The sequence below is a fragment of the Limanda limanda genome, chromosome 17 (genome assembly GCF_963576545.1).
Source record: "Limanda limanda chromosome 17, fLimLim1.1, whole genome shotgun sequence".
In the NCBI taxonomy this organism is placed as follows: domain Eukaryota; kingdom Metazoa; phylum Chordata; class Actinopteri; order Pleuronectiformes; family Pleuronectidae; genus Limanda; species Limanda limanda.
In genome coordinates, this window is record NC_083652.1 from 13113374 (window position 1) to 13137169 (window position 23796).

The 23796-nt window shown below is 44.7% G+C and overlaps 1 protein-coding gene across 4 annotated transcripts in view; it reads right to left on the reverse strand.

The window, feature by feature from the left end:
* The window catches only part of LOC133023495 (myosin-10-like), a 42191-nt gene extending 21043 nt beyond the window's left edge, over nucleotides 1–21148 (reverse strand). For 2 of the 4 annotated variants that reach the window (XM_061090542.1, XM_061090543.1), the window contains exons 1-3: nucleotides 20769–21113; nucleotides 14992–15148; nucleotides 93–120 (exon numbers count right to left, since the gene is read on the reverse strand). In XM_061090542.1, coding sequence (XP_060946525.1) covers nucleotides 93–120; nucleotides 14992–15148; nucleotides 20769–21113 — 530 coding nt within the window. Of the gene's footprint in view, nucleotides 1–92; nucleotides 121–14991; nucleotides 15149–20768 lie in introns of all 4 variants that reach the window. The other 2 variants (XM_061090545.1, XM_061090544.1) reach the window with 2 other exon arrangements.
* Between the last annotated feature and the right edge of the window lie 2648 nt (nucleotides 21149–23796).

Here is a 23796-nt window from a genome sequence, read left to right on the forward strand (position 1 = left end):
GAGGAGGAGGAGGAGGAGGAGGAGGAGGAGGAGGAGGAGGAGGAGGAGGAGGAGGAGGAGGAGGAGGAGAATCAGAAAGTTGAAATACTCACGTGCAAAGGATTGATTGGTCCTCACGATCTGTCATGAGAGAAAACAGGAAAACACAGTCAGCATCTTTCCGTCCTCTCATTGGCTTTAACAATTACTCCAACTGCAGTAATTAGAAAGACAGCCTCATGTGGTCAAGAAGTTGGACCCAAACCACTTAACCAGTTCTTTTTGCATCGACACACATATACTGGAGCTCTGCTGGATGAGCTCATGCTGTACGATCATTATCTCCACCAGGGAGGTTGTGTTTTACCGCTTTCAATTTGTGTATTTGTTGGTTGGTTTGTAAACAAGATAACAACAAGAATTACTGGACAGATTAAAACGAAACACGGTGAAGGGATGTGGTCTGGGACCGGAAAGAACCCGTTAAATTCTGGTGCCGATCTGGGTCCAGGAGGGGGGGGTCCAGTGTGTAGGTGTGCTGCTGAGTAATGTCCATAAAATGACACAAGGACTAGTAACTGAAGCTCTAACACCTTTTCATCACAGTGGAATTCACATGTCTGAGATCAGTTAATACGTGAGGTTTTACTTCCAAAAATAAATCATATTCATACAATTAATCATATATCTGGATACTTTGGTTTGAGTTTGGCTTAAAGTTTGTATTTTTGCATCTATCACTTGCTTCATGAGATTATTTTTAGCTAATTACTTCAACTGTTAATTAGATTTGTTTAACTATTTCAACTGCTTAACCATATTTGACGCATTTCAACAGTCAGTCCATTCTTGTAAACTCATCTATTTTAATAATTTAGTTCGTAGTTAATTTAATTAATTAGTTGAGTTTCCATTTACTAAATATTTAGCTGCAAGTAGAAACTGAAATGTCAACACAAATATTAATTATCTACAGGATTGTCCTTGAGCAGGATTAAGCACAAATTAGTGATCTGATATTTCTTGAAACGTGATGGAAGGTTCGGGATACGGACCAAGAAAGAACCCATTATCTTCTGGAGAGTATTAACATTGTGGTATAGAGTGTTAGCCTTGGCAGAGGTACACACCCTCAGGGTACCTTCCTATATGTTATCCTTTCAAATGCTTAAAAATGATCCGATCTAGTTTCCTGTGAGCTCCACTTCCATTGTATTTGTGTAACTGGGGCAAGAAAAGTCCACGAGAACGTCTAATGAAAACTGGACGGCTGTTTAGAGAGTTCATACCTCCTCCAAGGCACCAGAGACAATTCCTGGATCCTCCAGTTTATATTGATCTACTCCAAAATGTTATGTGTTCCTTCCTGGGTCATTTAACTGACAAACAAACCCAGTTCGTGAAGGTAAATGTTAGTGGTGTCTCAGGATCCAATCACTCTGTTGAGCTGTGTCTTAATTCACACTCTGTTAATGTGGGTGAGTTTTCACAGGCAGCCCAGAAGATCTTTAAGGTGTCATCACTCACAGACTAAAATCACCTTTTGCTTTGCGCTACAGCGTGAACCTTCCCCGTAGGACAAAAGCTGGTGACCAGTTGGTTTGGTCGTGTGTGTGTGTGTGTGTGTGTGTGTGTGCATCTGGAAACCTTGAATCAGTCTCTTCTCTTTCAAGTTTAAGTCTTTTTCCCGTAAAAAATCCCAAAGTTTGCAAATATGCACAGACAAGCTGAAATAAAAAAGAATAACGCCCACTTGAGAGTTACAGTAACGGTGCAGATGATGAATGAGCTCCTCACTTTAACCAGAGCCATTTCCCCTGATGACGAGGCAGCCCTTTGAAACACGGGTCAGAATTTGATTGCTCTTCCTGTCCCACATCTACATGAACCTGATGCTTATCAGATGCACCTCTAACGTTGAGTCTGGGCCGCGGCACGCCACGCTGCGTGACCGAGCACGAGTCTGAAAACCAAACACACGCTCAGCACACATCAACTCAGCTTCACATGATTACAGCGAGAAGCCGATTGCGTGTGTGACCTCATGCGTATGAAATTAGCACCTGATTACAATCTATGACAGATGAGCAAAAGGTTTGTGACTGTGTTTTTTGTATTACACATTTAGACCCAAAGCACGGTACACAAGTGCAGTGAGGCCGAATTCCCATGTTGTGACCCCAAGTGGTGCTTTGGTGGCTTTTTAAAAATACTGTGTGACAAGTGAACGGGTCCTGAAAACAATCCTCTGGTGCAAAGGAATTCAAAGTATGTTTTGTAGCTCGGGCTCTGCACACAACAACCGAGCGGAACAAAGGAAATGCTGATCATGTGTCACAGTGGGGACGTACAACATCATCTATTCTTAGATATTAGCAATCTATAAATGCCTCTGCAATACTTAGCTACTAGGTTCACAAAAATGAACAAAGACTGGATCTGCTCAAAAAGATAAATGGTTAAATAAAATCAGTAAAGCAGTTTTTGCACAATACTGCAAACGGATAAACACCACAATCACCATATTGCATACACATGTATTGAGATCAGATAAATCCAGATCATTATACAGATCCACACCAAATTTCACCTGTTCATAGATATTAGCATCTCTGCATAACTTCTGGAGAAATTCTCAATTCCAGATATTAACGGGCTCTTCCTCTCCCAGTTCCTCACCCTTACACCACTTTTTAGTTTTTGCACAATCCTTCTCTCGGACAAACAGCAACGAACATCTTCACACTTTGTCTTTTCCTCCCAGTGTCCCTCAATCTGGAGAAAAAGCTCATCATCACACTTCTATTTACGCAGCTTACTGCTCTGACTCCCTCTCAAAGCTTCTCATTTAACCTTCTATTCCTCTGCAGAAAACCCATCACCTCTGCTTCCAACCGCTGAGCTCTTTCCCCCGAGAGGCAATCATTCCTTTAATGTCGCCTCCTGCTTATGGTTTCAATTCCATGATAAAGGTCAGACAAAACAAAGGAGATATGACCCACGGCAGCAAAACCAAAGGGGAGTAGAGTGTCCTCTTCCATCAAGCCTCTAATGGTGCTGATCCATAAAGTGCTGTCAGAATAATGTCCACTAACTAAATGCTGTGGCTCAGTAACACACATCCCACTCAAGATTTTAACTTAGTTCACACAGAATATATTTCTTTGCATCTATATGGCATGTAATATGGCAAAAAAGCAAATATCTATGTTATTGGACTAATAAAGAATTATCGTATCTAGATTACACATTGTATCTTCTGTCTTCTATTCAGCTTTTGTGTTTTTTCTGGTTCAATATGTACAAAACAATCTCTTTAAGTTGGATTCCGTGACCCGAGCTGTGTGAGTGGGTGAGAGCGTGCATCCATCTGGTCCACGCTGCCACGCTGGGCCCTCTTGGCAGCGGCAGCTTCCTCCGTCACTACAGCAACTAACTGCTGGGTCATATCTGCCCAGGATGCCGTGCCGGCCGGGCGTAGGTGGACTGGGCCGAACCGAGCGTGCTCTCGCTTTCCAGTAGCTCATTACTCTCTCACTAAATCTTCCGCGGCTTTGTGTTTGCCCCCTTTCTCTCCCTTTCTCTCCCTTCGCTCTCATTTCCCTTTCTCCCCCCCCCCTGTGAATAGCGCAAAGCCAAATTACTCCGACCACAGAGGAGTGGGACCACTACTGGAGACAAACTGGCTTTCCCGCAGCCACAGATGTTTTTAATTTGATCACCTCATCAACTGAGCTTAGTTGTTTCCTCCCCGACAACTCTAGGTAGCATCACTATGGGATGGAATTAAGTCGGTGGAGTAATTCGTCAACTTTTATGTTTCGACCACAGCTGACTCGGACTGTTTGGACACATAGGAAATTAAAAAATTTAAATGACGGCAGAGGAAATGGCAGATGTCTGAACTGTGAGTTGTTACTGCCTTGTCATTCTACAGTTCACTGAAGGGTAAAATACTTAATAATCTACACTGAGAGCAGGCGGTTATAAAAAGAATACTTTCCATTGACCTCACATTCATTTCCAAGCTTTTGCTGTCGTCTAAATTGGTGGAATTATCAATTAAAACATGGGTTGTGCAACACCAGTCCTCACAAACATGCACAGATCTCACCTTCCTGTGGTCTGTCTCGCACAGCAGGGCTCCCTTTACTGCTGATAAATTATCCCCCACGAGGATTAAACAAACCCTCATTCTTCACATTCCAGAGCACACCCCCCCCTCTTTCTCTCTCCCTCCAAAAGCCCCAAACGTTACTATACTTCCCTCTGATTGACCTCATTTCACCTTGTGCAGCCTCACTACCCCTCTCCGATACATGCAACCCATCCAGAACTGCATGTTCCACAATCAACAGCACTATGGAAAAAATTTTTTGGGGGGGATGGTCTAGAATTATGCACGGTAGGAATGAGATAAAACATTTAAATGCAAGTCCTTGGAATTCTTGGCAGTCACCACACGATTAGCAGCAATTTGGATCAGAATTTCTCATTTTCTCTCCAAACTGAGAAGGTTTGAGGCCTCAGAACCACAACCTCCCCAAAAACATTCTCCACACCCCCCCGGCCGAAACCAAACGTCAGTGTTCAAAACCATTCCCCTGTGCAAGGATCATAATTACATCCATTTATTGTCAATGGTCCTCAGCAAAATGTCTCCGGTTCACAGCAGCTCGACCCAGAGTCTGACCCATGGAGTGATTTACCAGGAACTCAACGGCTGCATGTGGATCAGCAGCTGTCACACTTCACTCTCACAGTCTCACACTTCTGATAAAATGGATGAAAAGTAGAAATGAGCCCCTCCGAGGACCTCTAAACACTTTTCTACTTGCGTGTAGCTTTTTAGCAAATTATAGGAACAAAAAAACTTTCAGATTTGGAAACACCCAATCGGACCATACGGCTAGAAAAATGGAATTTGGCTTTAAAAACCTGATTTAGAGCCTGTTGGGGTCTTTATAACTGGATGTAACACATTTTTTCCACACTGCAGCTCAGGCTCGGACAATCTGCCTCATAAAAGACGTCGTAAAGAGCAACAGTGAAAATTCTAGTGCCATGACGACCACTTTTAAGAAATCCCGAACGAAACTACCTAGTTGAAAATGATGATTGTACTAATGCGAGGTGATTTAAAAAGGGCGTCTTGCTCCCTCATAAAGATCTGGAACTGAGTCCAGAACCACTTGAAGCCAGAGGAACAAAGCTCCAAGTGTGTGTGTATGTGTGTGTGTGTGTGTGTGTGTGTGTGTGTGTGTGTGTGTGTGTGTGTGTGTGTGTGTGTGTGTGTGTGTGTGTGTGTGTGTGAGTGAGTGTGTGTGTGTGTGTGTGTGTGTGTGTGTGTGTGTGACACATCGAGACAGAGCTCATTCACATTCCCAGACAGTGGAAGTAACAAACATTTAGCGCGATGTGGGAAGTTCTGTGGTCTGGGGGGGTCTGCAGTGTGTCACTGTCACTTTGAAGCTTCCGAACAATTATGATAAGACGCACATTAAGCCGACTTGAGTTGAGGGCTGAAGACGAGTAATTCGCTACTTCCTCCGACAGCGGTCGTGATAACAAAGACGCTGAGAAGCTGTAAATCCTCCGATGGCGTAGTAACACTAAACACCACCTCACTGAATTTACTGCGCTGCTGGAGAGGAAGAATCTGAATCACCACAGGATATGTTTCATTTGCAGGTTCTACAAGTTCAAATCAAATAAGAACCTATCTGATGATTTAACAGCATCTTCCAGGAGACCTTGGAAATCTGTGTCACATTTTCAGACTTTGCAAAAGTCCCTGATATTGAAGAAAAACCATTCTGAGATTACAGATCGAGAATAATTTAATACTCTTCTCATAGTTTTCTGACGCAAAGTAAACTTTCTGCTTTCTGCAGTTCTCCTCTGAGCTGGTAAGGAGTAAAACTGCAACTATAAGTGGATTTAATATTAAACTCATCTTATTAAAGTCTTTTATAAACTCCTGCTACACTTAAGTGTTGCAAATTGATTATTTTTAGGTTTCAAACTGTCGGTCAGAACCAGATAATTGATGAAAGCATGTTGGTCATTTTGAACACAGCTGAATGGGACAGACTGGAAGATAAAATAAAAACATATGTTATTACAGCAGTCACAACCCTGCAGACCTCGAGACAATCACAAAAACTGAAACCACCTTTTCACCAAACTGTTGAGTGTCAGCAGCTGAAGGACCATTTATAATATAATTTATAGATATTAGATCATAGATATGTTTGGCTGAAGCTGTCTGAGTTTCTACAAGGCCTGATTCTGTACAAATGTCTTCTCCAGCCTCTGAATGACCAAACAGCTCGGCTGCATTATTCACTGTAACGCTGCTGTACCAGCTGCCACTCAGGCATTTATTGGGAATTCATGAGCCCGAGGAACAGAAGGGGGGGAACAGCCCCACGGAGCAGACTGGCCATTTGCATGTACCACTCTATATGTGTGTGGGTGTGGGCGCTGGAATTCAGATGCCCCTGGTTACCCTCCCTGCCGCCCCGGGGCCTCTTGGGCGTGGAGCAGGCGATGTAGCAGAGGTGACGCCGAGGGGAAACCAGGGGCGGGCGTGGTGGCCTCACTATGTGGAGAATATGCCTGCTTTTTACGGTTATAAAAACATGCGTTTCATCATCAACCGCAAATAGTACGGGACCCCTCTGTGCCGTCAGGAGCAACTAATGTAGAACATCTCACACCGAATTAACCAAAGGGTTGGGACTGGTCTGGATTCCCACCCACGGTCACAGGATGTTCCCCTGTGCATATGTCACGCCTGAACACTTCCCAGGAGAGGGGACAGCTCTTGGCAGGCCGGACGTGGAGAGAAGGGTGTGGTGGGAAGGGCCCAGATAGGAGAGGAAGAAGAGAGGAGCATGGAGATAGAGGAGAGACAGAGATCAAAGTGGCTCGATGGAAAGAAGCTCTGCAGCTAGAAATAACATCACGTCACCTGCTGATATACAGTGAACTCCTGAGGGCGTTTCAGTGCTTCTGATTCAGTTTGGGGACGGTGACGACAGTTAGCAGCTGAGATCACGGACAGGAATAGATTGTCGCCATCACATATGGAGGCTAGAGTCTCCTCTGAATTAAATCCAGTCTGTGTCCTGTGGGCCTGAGCTTGGCTTGGAAGGCCCATGTTAGACTGTCTGAGCTGCACTCAGCAACTGAGAGCTCAGACAGAAGTTTGGTGTCTTTCCCTTTCCCAAAGTCCCACAATGCACATTTTTCAAATGCTTTCTGACAGGGGGTAAAAATGAAAAAAATCTCTGGTGGTGGTCGGGGGCGCGAAAGAGGAGAGAGGGGAAAAGTAAAACCAGGTCCCAGATGTTTCTCATGGAGAGGTGCTGGACTGGTGTGGTAAACATCCAGGGTCTAATTAGGAGAGTCTTTGTAATCTAATCCTTTTTATTCCCCCGGATTAACTCTATCTGAAGATCCATGCCAGCCCAAGAGACACAACATGAGAGTGGGGACGATGGAATGGAAATCCACGGCTCAGTTTCGCAGTTGGTGGGGGTAGTGAGTAGAACATCTGGAGTGGGGGGGGCATTAAACGATTCAATGCACCGTGAATAGTTCCACTACCTGTAGCTTGTGCGTGTTGTAGAGGAAGAGAAGAGCAAATGCAAATGAGGGACAGAGAGAAAGAGGTCGAGAACAAACGACATAAAAACAGGGACATACCAATGCTCTCATTTTCCCATTAATAGCGATTGGGCTCTGCTTTCACTCTTTCACCATTCAGACCATTTTTCAATAGTCTGGTTAAACAAAAACAAATCACATGCTTTGTCATAAACGTCCAAATAAATGTAATTATCTCGTTTAAGACCTGCTATGAATACAAATAAGAAATTCAGGATTTTGTCCGAATGGAATAATTCACCTTGGGAACATAACACACATTATCATTGATCTGAGGTCCCGGAAAGCTTTTAACACACCTCTCTCGCCACAGGTCATCCCCCTTGAGCAAGGCAGTGACCTCATGTGTACGCTAACAGAGTGTGAGTGGTGTGCCTAGAGAGAGTTTAGAGTTCACCTCTGTGCTGTTGGGGGAGTGGATAGGGAGCGATATGCCAAAAGTATTTGGCAAAGTAATTGATTGCAGATGGCGGCGGCCGGGCGGCTTGTTTGCTCCACAGCGGCTCTTTGTGATGGCGAGGCACCGCCGTAATCCCGGCCGTTTCTCCCGTGTACGTGTGTTTGTGCCGGCAACTCTGATATCGCAGTGCTAAGCTCTGCAGCTCCGCAGGAATCCAGACACACAAGCAGGAGCAGAGGCTCCTGGAACAGACCGGAAACTGTGTCAAGGTGAAACTGGCAGTTTATAACTGAGTGTGACGGAATATAATAAATCAAAGAAAAAATGTCAAATAAATATAGATGCTTTGAGACAATATTTGTCTTGGTACTAGCGTGTTTCAATAATCGGATATCAACGTCACTGATCCAGGTCTCGATCTTGAGTCCATGGACAGATTGTAAACTAATGAGTTTATAGTATATTTTGTACATTAACCAGTAAATAACCAGTTCTACAGAGATGTCCAGTAGCCTCTATTGTCTTTGCAGCAGCGTTTTGTATAAATTATAGTCTTATCTTATTATTAAATAATAATAATGAAGAGAAGCTGTTATATTGGAATCATGAGAAATCTCTAGAAAATATTGTACTGTATCTGAATGAGGCTACAAGAGGTTTTACTTCCTATGACTATAACAAGTAAAACTACATCACCACTAAAGTGTTACTCATAATTAAAAAGTACTTATTGCAGATTTCCAGTCTTAGATAATCGCTGTTTGTGTCTGTGTGGTCACAGATTCATAAACACATGTGTGTCATCACTATCTCATTAAACAGAGTGACGGAGTGGAGCTCTCTGCGCGCCCCCCCCCCCCCCCCCCCTCTGCAGTGGGTTGTGAGGTTGTTTGCGACTGGTCCCACTCACAGCATCAGACTGGGAACCCGATCTGCCGCCGGCGCTTCTGGTGTCACCACCATGTGTCTCTCATGACAGAACTATCCAAGAACCAGGGCAGTACATCACAGGGGCTCCACCTTAAATCATCTCCACACAACCTCTCTCAGTTTTACAGCTGACTCACACTGACGCACACACACACACACCTACGACTGTGCGTCAGGACCTGGTAGTAAACACACACACAGAGACAAACAGATCAGGTGGCATAAATGTGGACTGACCTGTGGGCCTGAACTGGAGACTCTGAATCAACACTTTTATATTTTAAAAATGCAATAAACAACTAAGGCCCATTAGTCCCCACATTAAACAGCATTTAAATGCACTGATCCACATGCTCATAGATATCACTTCCTTCATAAAGCCTGATTATTATTTTTATTTATGATTCCTGATATATTCTCTGAGAAATAGAGGGGAAGTTTGACAAGCTACCGATCTCGTCCTGTTGAAGAATGTGAAAAATAATCCCCGATGGATTCTTCCTTCTCCCACACCACATCCATCCAGTGATAATCCACCAGGTAGTTGTTTGGGGATTAATCTTGCTCACTTACAATTGAAAACACAACCTCCTTGGAGAGAAAGCGTTGAAATACTGTGGAATAGTCTTGTGACTCAAAGTTACAGATTGTTAGTTCAGCCGATGAAATACATCTGATAAATGAGGATAAAAAGCCCAGATTGAAGTTTCTTTCCAGGTAACAGTCGTATACATTTGCACGACAACTGATGATGCACAGCAGCTTTCCCAGTTATTACCCTGTCCAGGTTTGGGGGGGGGGAGCATAACAATAAATCCGACCTGATGTAGGACCCCTAAACAGAAAAATTATTTTATCCTGTATGAACTTTACAGCTGTCTGCCATTAAAGACGCATCTGAGAGTGTCTGCAGTGGACTCAAACAGCCGCCCCCCCCAACAGAGCACAGACAGTCCTTTTCAAGGAAATAAAAAATAAAAAAAGCGTCCTTGACGCTCTACACCTGTCCTGTCACTCAGAGCCTGGGTGTGTGTCCTCCACCAGCCCTGCTCTGTGGCCCTCACCAACCCAACAAGGGCCCCATGTCCCAGGGTGTGGCTCCAGGCCTTCTTGCCTGCCTGTCTGCACACACACACACACACACACACACACACACACACACACACACACACACACACACACACACACGCACACACACACACACACACACACACACACGCACGCACGCACACACACACACGCACACACACACACACACACACACACACACACACACACACACACACAACCACACACACACACACACACACACACACACACGCACGCACGCACACACACACACGCACACACACACACACACACACACACACAACCACACACACACACACACACACACACACCCTGGTCCCAGCCCCCTTCAGCCCCTCACAAAGCCCCCATTGTGAGGCACAATGCTGACCACCCCCTCTGCCTTTCCCCTGTACCGTCTGCTCTGTTTCCCCCATAACCCGCTCCCCTTCTTCCCCTTCTTCCCCCTCGTTTGCCTGACTCCCTCTTTCTCTTCATTTCCATCTTTCCTATTGACCCTCTCCTCTTCATGCTTTAGTGCCCACTAGCAATCCTGTTTATCGTGTCTGTCTTTGTATGAACCCCTTTAGCAATAACCCCCTCGATATTAAGGCCTCAGACATCCCCTCTTCTCTCCTCTCCTCCCTCCCGGCTCCGTGTTCCAAGACAGTTTCCACGTGTCTCCCTGTTGTGTTACCTCCTCTACCCTCTGCTCTGCTCTGCTGGATGAGAGACATTTAATATTTAGTAGATATCTGCAGCTCAGGCCAAGTGGGGCATGCAATTGTTACACAAAACACAAGTAACTGTCCCTCTCTCTCTCTCTCTCTCTCTCTCTGCAGTAGCTTGTGGGATATTTAGGGATCTGAACCATTAAGCACAATTCAATGAAATTGCTCCACTGGCCATTAGCACAATAGCTCATTATAAAGTATAAACACTAACCCCTCGAGTCATAAACCCACCGGTTTCAGAATATGATGTCAGCATCTCTTTCTTCTTTCATCCACCATTTTTCACCTGGTGTTAATATTATGGTCTGCATGTGGCTGCATCATTCATCACAGTCACATCGGATCCACTTGACTTTAAACTTGAATTTATTTGCACGCACTGGGATCGGACATCAATAATTAATACGCCAGATGGGGCGAGCGGACTTGGGAGGAAACACGTGTTGGATCCTACCTGCAGTTTGTTCTGTGCATTTTTCACAAGAATGTGGTCAAGCTGCAGAGAGGCGCTGAAGCCTGTTTGATCTGATCCCAGTAAAAGAAAGAGCAGCTCCAGATGTGGTCTGACTGATCCGATAATACCTCCAGATGCATGTATGTTCATGAACAAGTGGTTTTCAGTTTGACCCCTAAAATACACAATGCTTCATGTTTATTCTGTGTGGAAATTATTCATTCATCGCTCATCCTTCTCCTGTTTACCACGTTTCCCTGAGTAAGACCCACAGAGCTGCAGTGAAAGTGCTGTACAGTGCGGTTGCCACCTGCGTGTATGCTCACAAACAGACAAAGAAAACCAGGAAGTCTGCCAAGAACTTAGCTTTGCTTTCATCCCTATAGTTGAGATGTGAAATGAGAGAAAATGGGGTCACAACGTTGTGAGACGAGCAGAGGCAAAACCATGGCAACCGTGGGTGTATCTCGACGAGGAGGAGTGATGCAAAGTTGGACATTCCACACACTTGTCCTCCTGTGTTCCTGGATGAAAGCACGAGACGGAAAAGGAACAAAGCAAACAGAGCCACCGCACAGCTTCCAGCGGTTCGTATTTTTCATGTTAAGTGAAAGGCGACCAAAAGGCCTTGAAGGATTCGAGGAAATTTCCTCTTCGACGTCTTCCAAGCCAGAACATTCTGGTGGAAAGACGTTAGCAAACTGGTACGTGAAGCAGAGAACAGGGAGGGAACGAGAGAGGTCAGCTGCTCCAGTCACAGAGAGAAGAAGGAAAGCAATTCAAAAAGTTCCTAAATAGTTTGCAGTGGGTTTGAAGCATTTAAAGAAACAACTTTCCTCACCCTGAACCCGAACATATCAAAGGAAATTCAGTCGACAACACACACACAACAGCCCCTCAGCTAAAATACTGCCACTCAACAAGTGACACCTCTATTTGAGATCCCAGGGGAAGGTTATTTTGGTCGCACACACAGATACACACACGGGTATCCATGGCGACGCACCCCTGCTCAGGAACCCTGCGGGGGGGTATACGGGGCGGCCGGGGCGACACTGACAACTTGACGATGACTCAGCTGGTAGAATTAAGCCCAGTATGGAAAGCTGGGACAGTGGTGACCTCATTCCACTGGCGGCCTAGTCCCCCCCCTTTGTGAGGGACAGCGCTCCGAGAGAATGAACGCCAGCGACAGAGAAAAGGGGGTCAGGGAAAAGAATGGTGGCACAAGAGAGGTGTCCCATATCCAGAAAGACATCCCACATAGTGAGCATGTGTGTGTGTGTGGTTCTGAGTAAAGCTATATTTAAAGTGGGAACATACTTTGCCTATACCAAATGGATACAAGCAGGGGGAAATGAATAACAACATATACTCTTGTGTAACACAACTACAGACTCTCATGCAACACCTTTGAGTTTCCTCTTTGAAATCTGATGGTCCATGTTTTCTGCCCGGCACAGACCAGACCAGAGCCTGAGGGCACGTAATAACAGGGCGCCTCGGGCACATCAGTCAGACACTCAAACCCCAGGAGCTTTTCTGCTGCAGCTGCAGAGGTCAACCAGACCATCACTGACAGTGTCACATCAAGGCCGACATGTGTTGGGACAAATAAAAAGTAAATAACAGGGGAAACATCGGCAAACGTGCCATTTAAAAACACATTTCTTATGCAGGGTTTCTGCAGGTTTAAGTTAAATTTAAGACTCTTTTAAGTCAAGGACGACAGATTTACTTAATTTAAGACTTTTCAAGGCCTTAAAATTCATATCATTATATTTGTTTGACCTTTTAGGACCCTGCAGTAACCCTGTTATGTGTGAAACAACATTCAAGAGCAACTAAAGGGGGGAATTAATACTGTTGTTCTGCGGTTTGGCAGTGAGGGCACACAGCAAAGCAGATAGGCTTTCTAAATATTGATAGACTCTGATAAAAGGTTCTGCTTATCCCAGCGATTATTCTGCATCAGAGACTCCAGAGCAGTTCCAAAGTAAGTCACAGGCCTGTGTTTCTTGTGGTTCTTAAGTTTGCAAATGAGCTCACATGAAATATATTCTGATAAGGCACATGTGGCAATGTGCAGACCAGTGTGAGCTGTGATACAAGTCCATCAAAACAGGTTGCACAACTCTCCTCCGGTGCAGTATGCTCTATTAACGTTTTCTTGCCTCTGGAAGCAGATGAATCGTGATGGAGCCCACCTGCACCACACACTAAGATAGATGAATGTGTGCGTGTGTGTCTGTGTCTCTGTGTGTGTGTGCAGGATGGAGATAAGAACAGGTCCAGTTAATGACAACCTGAAGACTGATGCTAGTTGAACCTGTTCCCTGTCTTTGCCTCCACGTGCAGATCCATACATGTAACACACAGAGATGCTGTTCTCTATCTCTGTGGCTGCTATAGGCTGATATACTGAAGAAAACTATGATCTAAAGCAATAAGATATACTAAAGACATAAAGGAAAATCTACCATTTAGTTAACAATCCATTCTTCTTGATTAACCACAGAAATATAAATAAACTTTTGTGGTTCTAAAACCAATCGGCTCATAGTTTGGTGAAATAACGACGTACAGAGCCAGGAAGTTACATAAGCACAGAACACCACTGGCCAATAATATTGAGAGCAAGCTTTGTATGAAGAATGTGACTTAACACTTCAGTCCTAAATCCTTTACCCACTGCTTCACAGTCTATTATTACAAAGTAATTAACAATTAACCAGATGACGGTGGTGATGCACCTGGAAAACCTGCAGGAGAGTTGATCTCTATTAGAAACTCCTCCATGACAGCGGACCTCTCAGACAGGATCCCTGGTGTCACATCCCCTTTGACCTTGTGACCTTTCACACTCTTTGCACACTTTGTTCACACACTAATCTCCTGGACTATGCAGCCAAACCCAGTACTGCCTGCAAGTGAGCTAAACTCTGAGAGAAATGCAAATACAAATGTGTAAAAAACAGTTTCCAGCATATCTGTACAGGATAATAACAAAATCCACACTTCTGCTTACCAATCAAAAGTCCAGCAATCCTAATCAACCAATCCAAGCAACGTTCTTTCCCTCAAAAGTGTTTTGTATTCTACAGGAGATGACAACAACATAAACTAACCCCAAACTGAATTATTTATTGTTTTTTTCTTTTCTGTAGCCCTGTGAAACACAGAAGGTCGGATCATGCATCCGGCGCAGAGCTGTGCACGACAAAAGCATCTTCGCCGGTTTCAGAGCGACACAGTTGTCATTTTCCTGTCTAGTGTTCACATTGTTTAAATAGCTAAATGCCCTTGAGCCCCTCTGACCGCCCATTGACCTTGTAGGTCCTAAATGAGATGTGGTCAGACAGAAATGTTGGTGCACTGCTATCTTGAGACTGATTAACTCCGGAACATGTCTGGACCCAATTTTTCAGATATTTCTCTCTTATTTTTTTAGTTCATGTCTTAATGTAAGAACTGCCAAGTGAATGGGAGGACACACATTGATTGTTTTATGAATTCTATACCAAAAACACATCCAACTAATGACAAGACAAAATAAAATCCCCTTTTCAAACCAGCATGTGGCAAAGCAGCCTTTCTTTCCACTGCTAAACTAACACACACACATCCTTGTGCCATTACCTCAACAGTAATGACCTGTTAAACTTTAATAAATCTGTCTCAGAAGGCCAATGATTGCTGTGAAAGCTAAAAATGAAAGGTCAAGTTAAAGAAAACAAGTGTGGGTCGTGTACCTTGGAGCATGCAGCGGTATGCTGCCTCAGAGATGGCGTAGATGTGAGGAGGCATCTCGTGCCTCTTCTTCCCTCTGTACATCTCAATGATGTTCTCTGAGTAGATGGGCAGGTTCTTGTACGGGTTGATGACCACGCAGAAGAGGCCAGAGTACGTCTGTAATCAAAGAGAGAAGCAGACAAACATGAGAAATAGAGTTGGGAACACAGCTCCTGAATAACCATTATATTTTAAAAGAGAGAGAACAAGCTCTCACTAGAGTTTGAAGTGTAAATCATCAGTGTTTTTACATTAAACAGGGGCATGAAAGTTTATAGGTTTTTTTAATCATGTGGTCTGCATTGTATCAGAGCAGCGAGATTTGCCATAACTCATGTTTTTAGGAGTTTACGTCATCGGAGTGATAGACACTGGGCAGACTGATGGAGTCGGGAAAACTGATGGGACATAGTGACTGAAACGAAACACTGAACAGACTTGTGCCTCTTGTGCAAAAGCAAACTGCCTCGAGCACCTGAGGAAAAACCTTTAAAATATAATACAACACTGTTTGAATATTGTCTCTGCAGCGAGTAGCGTCTGCTGGAAGCGCTTTGCCTATATTTTCTGACTTTTAGCATTTGGCCGTGCAATTAGCCCGAAGACCTCTCCCCAGAGAGGGTGTGTGGTATGAACACTTCTCAGCTATGCTGTGGGCTGAATTCACCAGGCAGCCAGGCAGCCAGGAATGAGTGAGAGGCCCTGGTGGGGCAGTGGCTCGCTTTCATTCTGCAGATGCTATAGGGGCTCTGCATTCCCCCCTATAGATGACACAGAGAAAGAGCTGCTTACCAGTAGTATGACTTTCATCACTGGCATGCTGGGCTTTAATCTAGAGGCCATATACAAAAAAATGCCCAACCACCCAGCTACCACGCTAGCACACAAGCACAAACAGAACCTGTTGATCATAAAACTGCAATAACATGCATAGGTAAGTTCTGGACCTCACGGCTTTATTAAGAGCAGTGAAAGAGAATAATTAGAATACTGAGGTCACGTTGAAGGTCAGTTTGTTAATTAGTAAAACATGGACACACACATATCGGATAGAGACACTTGTTCAGTGTGTTGTCTTCTTCTAGGACCGTACATCTGTACAGTTACACTTTTTCTTCTACAAAGAGCAAAATTAGATCCATGATCTGAGAAATTCTTCTCGGGAGTGGGTTCACCTCTTTGCAGGCCAGCGTGGCCCCTTGAAGTACCATAAAAAAACACATGTTCTCCACAGACTGTTGCCTGTAATAAATGACTGAGCCTCTGTTTTAAAAAAGATTAATTGTTTCAAGCGCTGTTTTTTTGTGTTTCTGTTGCCCCATCTGTTGCATACCATAATACAGTGTAGACAATAATCAGAAATGACATATTTAGAGTAACAGTCCTGAAGCGACCTTTTCGCATCAAAGCATCAAGACATCTGCTTCATAATTAAAACTGCATTTAAGGCTGATTGAGACACCATGTCGTGAGGGGCTCCAGAGAAGAGGCTGTTACATAACAGCTCGGGAAAGGGCCGTCGTTTTGCACCGAGCAAATGATGCTCTGTACCGCTGCTTATAGATAAATAAATATTAATATAAGAAAATAAATATTTGTAGGTAAGGAGAGAGCGGTAGACAGATATGAAGCTCCCTGTGGTGCTGTCCAGTCGAGGAGCAGCGGTTTAACAAACCCTGCATCGTGTTCTCAGCCTCCCTGTGAGTTGCTCCCAACCTGAGGAGGAGGACAGCTCAGAGAGAGAGAGAGAGAGAGAGAGAGAGAGAGAGAGAGGAGGTGGGGAGGACCTGAGCTGAAATTCCAACTCCCCACTCTCCTTTTCAAAACCTATGAAAAATTAATTCCCACCTAATCTGAAAGCTAGAGCTTCTATAAATAGGGAGAGGGGTCTCTTGTCTTCGACTCTGCCACATGCAGCACTGAGTTGATAAATAAGAAGAAGAAGAAGAAGATACACTTTATTAATCCCACACACATGCACAAACATGCAAAGGCACACTCATGCATTGGGGAAATTAGTCCTCTGCATTTCACCCATCTGGTGCAGGACACACTGCAGACCAGAGCAGTGGGCTGCCAGGTACGGCGCCCGGGGAGCAGATGTTGGGGGAGTAAGGTGCATTGCTCAGGGGCACTAGACAGGGTAGGGAGAAGAGTCCTTTTGAACTTGTCCAGGTTCGTTACACCATCCAGGCAAGTTTCCGCCGAAACTCCGAGGAGACTCCGAGGAGACGAACCGTGGAGTCGAACCAGCAACCCCTTCTCTGCCAGTAGTCCAAGTTTTCTGCCACTAGTCCACCGCCTCTCATAAACAGGAGATACCTGATGTGTTAATTCAACGTGGATGGCTTCAGGCATCTTAAGAGTTCAACAGGGGATTGTAATCTGCTGCTCCATGTCTCTATAATTAACAATGCACAGAGTACTTAATGAAAACGTCTCATCTTGAACTAATGGTGCAACAGTTTCAGGTTTTATCTGTTTATGAAACATGATATCAACTCTAAAATTATAACAGTGGTTGAATTTGATTGTGGCTTTTATTTAGGGAAAAAGTAAGAGATCCAATATTAGAACGTTAAACTCTGTGACATATTACACAAAGTTCTGCTTATTCAAACAAAAAAACCTAGGACTACGTTCTGCATTCCTGTGGCTGCGATGACGCTGCTGCTTCATATTGAAAAATCCTGCAGGATCAACTCTTTATAAAGAACATGTGGCGAGTGACAGAGCGCGCGACCGACTCCAACACCACCTGCCAAACCGCCATGCCCACGCCTGTCCAGGAAAGAGAAGGTGATATTTCCACTGTGAAACCAGATCCAGGGGAAGAGATGCCGTGGCCTAGTAACAGCTGAGCAACACACAGGCAACAGCAGACACAACAGCCGACCCCATCTGCCGCCGCGGACCAGTCAGGCAGCAAGCCGGCGTCTGCATGCTCTCCACTGCAGAGGCAGGAGAAGGGAGCAGGAGAAGCCACCGTGCATCTGATCTGTGAGGAGGACGGGAGACCTTCACCGTTCCCTTCACAGAGCTCCACTGTAGAGGTTGCATAACAGAGCCAACTACAGACCAGGCTCTTGAAATATGACTAATACGCGGAGGTGCGTGGTATTAAACCACACGGACGGCAGCAGGACACTATCTGCTTCTCTCTTGCTTTAATAAGTTCAACATTTGTCTGCAGTCTATTAAAGATACAGTGAATAATCATGCCTGCGTTTATAAAGATCTGGAAAAGCTATAACTGTTATTATCGTGCAAAAAGAGAGACTGCGTGTGACTTTTGATCCAACGTGTAAATACTCTCTCTACAGGGATATGAGAGTGAGAGTGACTGTGCAGTTTTCAGCTGCTGCTTTAACTACGGCCCTGCAGCAGATCCACCATTAGAGCAAATAAACTGTTTGGCTTGTATATATCTGATGTGTTTAAAATCAAAATTACACTAAAAAATATGCAAGAAATAATCCGAAGTTGCAAGAAGCACATACATGAAAATAAATGTCATGATTGTTCAGGCCCAGTGAGCCCGGGAGGAGGGAGTGTGGGAAACGGAGCAGAGTCGGTGAAGACAGGACGGACACTCAGCAGCAGCCGAGCTGAAGTGGGCGGCAGGAGACAGACGGACAGACAATCTTTTTTACCATGGAAGAATGCTGAGGCTTTCTGACAGCTGAGGCTTATCTAACGACACAAAGGCCGGCTTGTGGGTCCGCTCGTATGGCAAAGCCTGGTGTGGTCAGCCCGTGACTCACCGATTCACAGACAGAAAGCTGACACAATAAATGAGTTGGACCGAGAGTCTGACTGACGGCACACAGATGGAACCATCCGGTAAAGAGCTGATACACGACCGTCCGATCCCTCTGTAAACCAAGGGGCTAGAAACACAGTGGTGGTCTTAAGGTTTCAGATCTTGGCAAGTTCAAGTGTGTGAATAAACACACAGGCAGACCGAGACCAGGGTCACACGTTTGCCAACATCACTGACAAGCTGCTGAGTGTTTTGTTGGAAGGGGGGGGGGGATGCTGTATTCATTAGCACCACTGACTCATCTCATTTGTCTGGTGCTGAGTCAAACATTTAAAATGCAACGTGAAGGCCGGGCTCCTCCACATTCAATTATGCTTTCAGCTTTCAAAAAGCAAATCACAAACACGGCGAGAGAGATTTCAGCTGCGAAATAAGCAAGTGCCGACACTTTTTACAGTATTTTCCATGTTCGTATTTATGAAGCAGTTCATAAATACCATGAGGCAAAGAGCACAAGAGCCCCTGAAGTAATAAAGTAAGTTATGGACTGTTAAATGTACTTATAAATGTACTTATAATTAAAACAAACTCTCTAACTCTCTATGCTGCTCAAAACAGTGATTCTGATATGGACGTCTTCCCAACCACCTCCACTAAGAACACAGCCTGAGGGAGACATTATACTATGTCTGCAGTAGATGTGGCTGAGCAGTGGGGGGGGGGTTAGTAAAACACATTGGAAGAAGTCTGGAATCTTGGGGAATTTCTTCTTCCAGGAGCGGGTTGAAAGGGACAGTTCTCTTCCTGATAGAAAACCAACACAGTCGGACACATGTTTTCAATTTCTCTCAGGCGAGGGGCAAATTAACAAGCTCCAAAGCCAATTCTGAACCACGAAGAAAAGTAGAAAACGTGACATTATGGTAGGAGAGAGAAAAGGAGGAGGAACCAAGTAGAGCTGCTGGACGGAGACGCCAATTAGAAGCGTTTCTTGAAAGGGACAAATGTCAATAGCCCATTCACAGAAGCATTCAGCACTAATATAGAACTAAACTGAAACACTCAAAGCTCAACTCTGACCTCAAATCAAATATGACGCACACGCTGCACACTTAATAGAGCTGAATTTTTATGATGTCTGGTAAAGTGGATAAATCCGTGCGACAATCCTGCTGCCCCCCCGAACCAGAGTCTCTCCGGTAATACTCAACCCACTTTCTATTTCTGGAAAACATGTCATTAAATGGGTCAAGATCGCACCTCGAGCATCACAGAGCAGCTCCATCTGAAGTGAAAAGGGATTATAGGGACAATAAAATCACATCACTGACTATAATGACTCAGGTGAATCTAATCTGCAAATTGTGTGGAGTCGACTGAGCTTTTAAAACACTGATTAAATGCTTTTCTTGTGATTTGGGTCTTTTCAATCTGTTTTTGTGCGTGGCTTCTTGGGGCAAATTAGTTTGACAGTGTGCCACATAAGAGAGAGGGGTCAACTATCTGTGATTAAACAAGGCAGCAGCTAGGAGCAGGACAAACAAACCGAGAGCAGCAGTGTTTATGGAAGACGGCTGCCTTCTGAGGTGGGACAGAAGACGAGGGGGAAGGTAAGGACCCGTAACACAGAGGCACTTGTGAGAGGTGGAGGGAAACGTCTGGAAATGGTTAAAAGAACTGGTGACGTCTGTCACTCATATTGTGTGAACACATGTATGTGTGGTCAGGATTCAGTGTTCTCAGTGATAAACATCAGAACTCACTCTTACTTATAAGAGTGCTGAAGGAAAGATGGCTGAAGGTTTGGATCAGCGTGCACACAAGCAGAATTATGGCCAATTATTTTGCAATTATATATCAGCCTGGGTTGAAATTCAATCCAAAGCAGTGAGACCTGGGAGAGCTGTGAGTTTTAAGGTTAATCATTCCCCATGTGTGGAAAGTACAAACTGTTACAGGGTCTAGATCACTCACGTATATGAGTCCGGAGTAGTAGCGGTCCTTCAGGTTGTGCAGCACCGACGCCTCATTCAGACAGGTGAGCTCCGCCATGTCCTCCACCTTGCTGAACTTGGGCGGGTTCATCTTCTGGATGTCGTCCTTGTTGATCACCACCTTCTTGCCGTTCTCAGCCAGCTCCACCAGCACCTCCTCGCCTCGCTCCTCTCGGATGCCGGCCGCCTCGAAGCCATGGCGCTCCGAGGGGACCCACACCAGCTTCTTGGCCGTCCAGTCGGCCTGCGTGGCCGGGTTATAGACCACAGCCCGGTCCACGAACAGGTAGCGCTCCGGGTCTTCTTGCACGCTCCGATGAGACATCTTTCCTGGGGTTTACCAGAGCAACGTGGCACCTGGAACAGACAAGGACATGTTAGTAACCACTAAAAGTTAAAAAATCAATCCTAAAGCAGACAGGAAACAAAGGTCGTGAGGAATAAACGCATGTAGGATCGTTTCTGCTTCTCTAGTGATCACCTGTAGCCCAATAACAAGGGTTTTGGATTAATTTGCGTTGAGCTGAACGTAAATTGTTGACAACTAATCTTTTTTAAATCAGCCATGAAGTCCTGTAGGGGAGATATCGAGCTAGCATCAGTAGGCTTCATGGTGAGGTACAACTGGATGTCATCTGCATAAGGAGTGAAATACCATGTCTGTGGGTGATGTCATCCAGGAGAAGCAGATTCAGAGAAAACAGAATTGGACCCCTGAGGCACACCATATCTAATATGGGAGGATGATATCTATCTTTCTTTCTATTCGTCCATCCATTCATCCATCTCTCTCTCTCTCTCTCTCTCACTCTCTCTCTCTCTCTCTCTCTCTAACTATCTAACTATCTACCTATCTATCTGATCTATCTATCTATCTATCTATCTATCTATCTATCTATCTATCTATCTATCTATCTATCTATCTATCTATCTATCTATCTATCTATCTATCTATCTATCTATCTATCTCTCTCTACCTAACTATCTCTCTCTCTCTCTCTCTCTCTCTCTCTCTCTCTCTCTCTCTCTCTCTCTCTCTATCATCTACCCATCCATCCATCCCCCCTCTCTCTCCCTATCTACTGTATCTATCTGTCCATCTATCATCTAGCCACATATCTCTCTATATCCATCCCTCTCTCTCTCTCTCTCTCTCTCTCTCTGTCCAGAACACAAGAGAATCATTAAAAGTTGCAGCACATGTTAAAGCAGGTTTCATCCTCTGCACAATAACAATGCGCATACTGCGTAGGAGATCCCAGGGAGCGACGTCGTGAATACCTCATCTCAACACCTTCAATTCTCCTCTGGTGAAGCAACAACACAACACGGAGCTCACACACAACATACGGTCCACACACAACACACAGTCCACACACAACACACACGACCACTGAGCATCAGCGAGTCCCCACGAAACTTAGCGCTAAAGTCCCGGTGACTGATATCAAGCTAATTTACAGAATAACCCTCTGCTATAATAAACCTGCGTGGCCCGTTAGTCAGAATAACACAAAATAACACTGTGAGGAATCTGAAAGTCAATTAACACATTATAAATGACAATTAGGATAAAAAACGATGTGTTACATAAATGTTAGTGTGTGTCTGTTTAGTTTAACCCTTACACTTACAGCTAGCTTACCGCAAAAGAACCGCTAACTGCCTATTAAAATGTTTTAAAAAATAATAATTTAAGATGAATGAAGCCTGACTCAAGTTTGCGTAGCGACCTCCATCCTACCCCTCTCCTCTGCTCTCCTCTCCCCGGTGCACGGGCCCCTCAGGCCGGGCAGTGTGGAGGAACTCACCCGGTGCAGAGAGCGGAGCAGCGGCAGCAGCAGCAGCGGTCAGGTCCTGGTCCTCCAGTGAGATCCACCCCCGATGTGAACCTGAATGCAACTGGGACCTGGGGGGTGTGCTGGTTCTCTGGTTGGTATGCTCCACCACAGCAGCAGCAGCAGCAGCAGCAGCACGGAGCTCAGAGCCTCCTCCTTCTCCTCCTCCTCCTCCTGCAGAGCACCGGGCTCACACAGAAAGTCAGTGACCACACACCGGGATGATCCAACTCCAGGTTCCTATCCTCTGGTCCTGAGAGAACACAATATTTCTGTCAGGACGAATCTATCCTTCACATATCTATGCATTGCACCCCCTCCTCCTCCTCCTCTTCCTCTTCCTCCTCCTCCTGGGTGCAGGATTGGTCCCTCGCTTTGCAGTCCCCCTCCATCATTGGCTGGAACAAACCAACCCCCCGGTTTGCTGCAACTGTTGCTCGCATGCATAACAGATGACTAGCATAATAATAAGTTGCATTATCACAGGTGAACATTTTCATGTCTATAGTCTTGTATTTTAAGTTTGACTCTGCTGTACCATAAATTCACAGACTTTGTTTGTCTAATACACAACTGTGTAGAGCTTCAGTTATTTATCTTAAAAATCTGTATTGATATTCGACTTTAATACTCTGCCTTGGTAACTTGTGTCTTTCAATCACGTGGTACTTAGAATATTTGGATTGTCAACATGTCCATTAGCAGATACTTCTTTACACTTCAGCTGATAACACATTTATAAATGTACTTAATCAAAATGTCTTTGTATAGCCAATATTCATATATCCCAATTTGCCTCATAGAGCTTAACATCCTCCAACCTGAGTCCTCAGCAAGATAAGGAATAACTACCAAAGAGTACAGAAGAAAATGCACTGACATAAATGAGGAAGGCAGCAATGACAGTAACGATAGAGGTATAACCAGAAATAGCATTAAACTGTATGTGAGTAGATATATTGTCAAGAAGTCAAGTCAGTCACTTTTCATTGTGTCTTGAGTTTATTAGTAGAGTTGTCGATTGACTCAAGTCAAGTGTTTGAATTCTACTCTTTATTTTGGTGAGCATGTACAGCGATTGCCCTCTACTGGTTGAAACCCAGCTACTGCAATTTAATCTTGCTGCTGGCGGATTTGGAGGATGCATGTGACATCAACCACCTCCTCCCA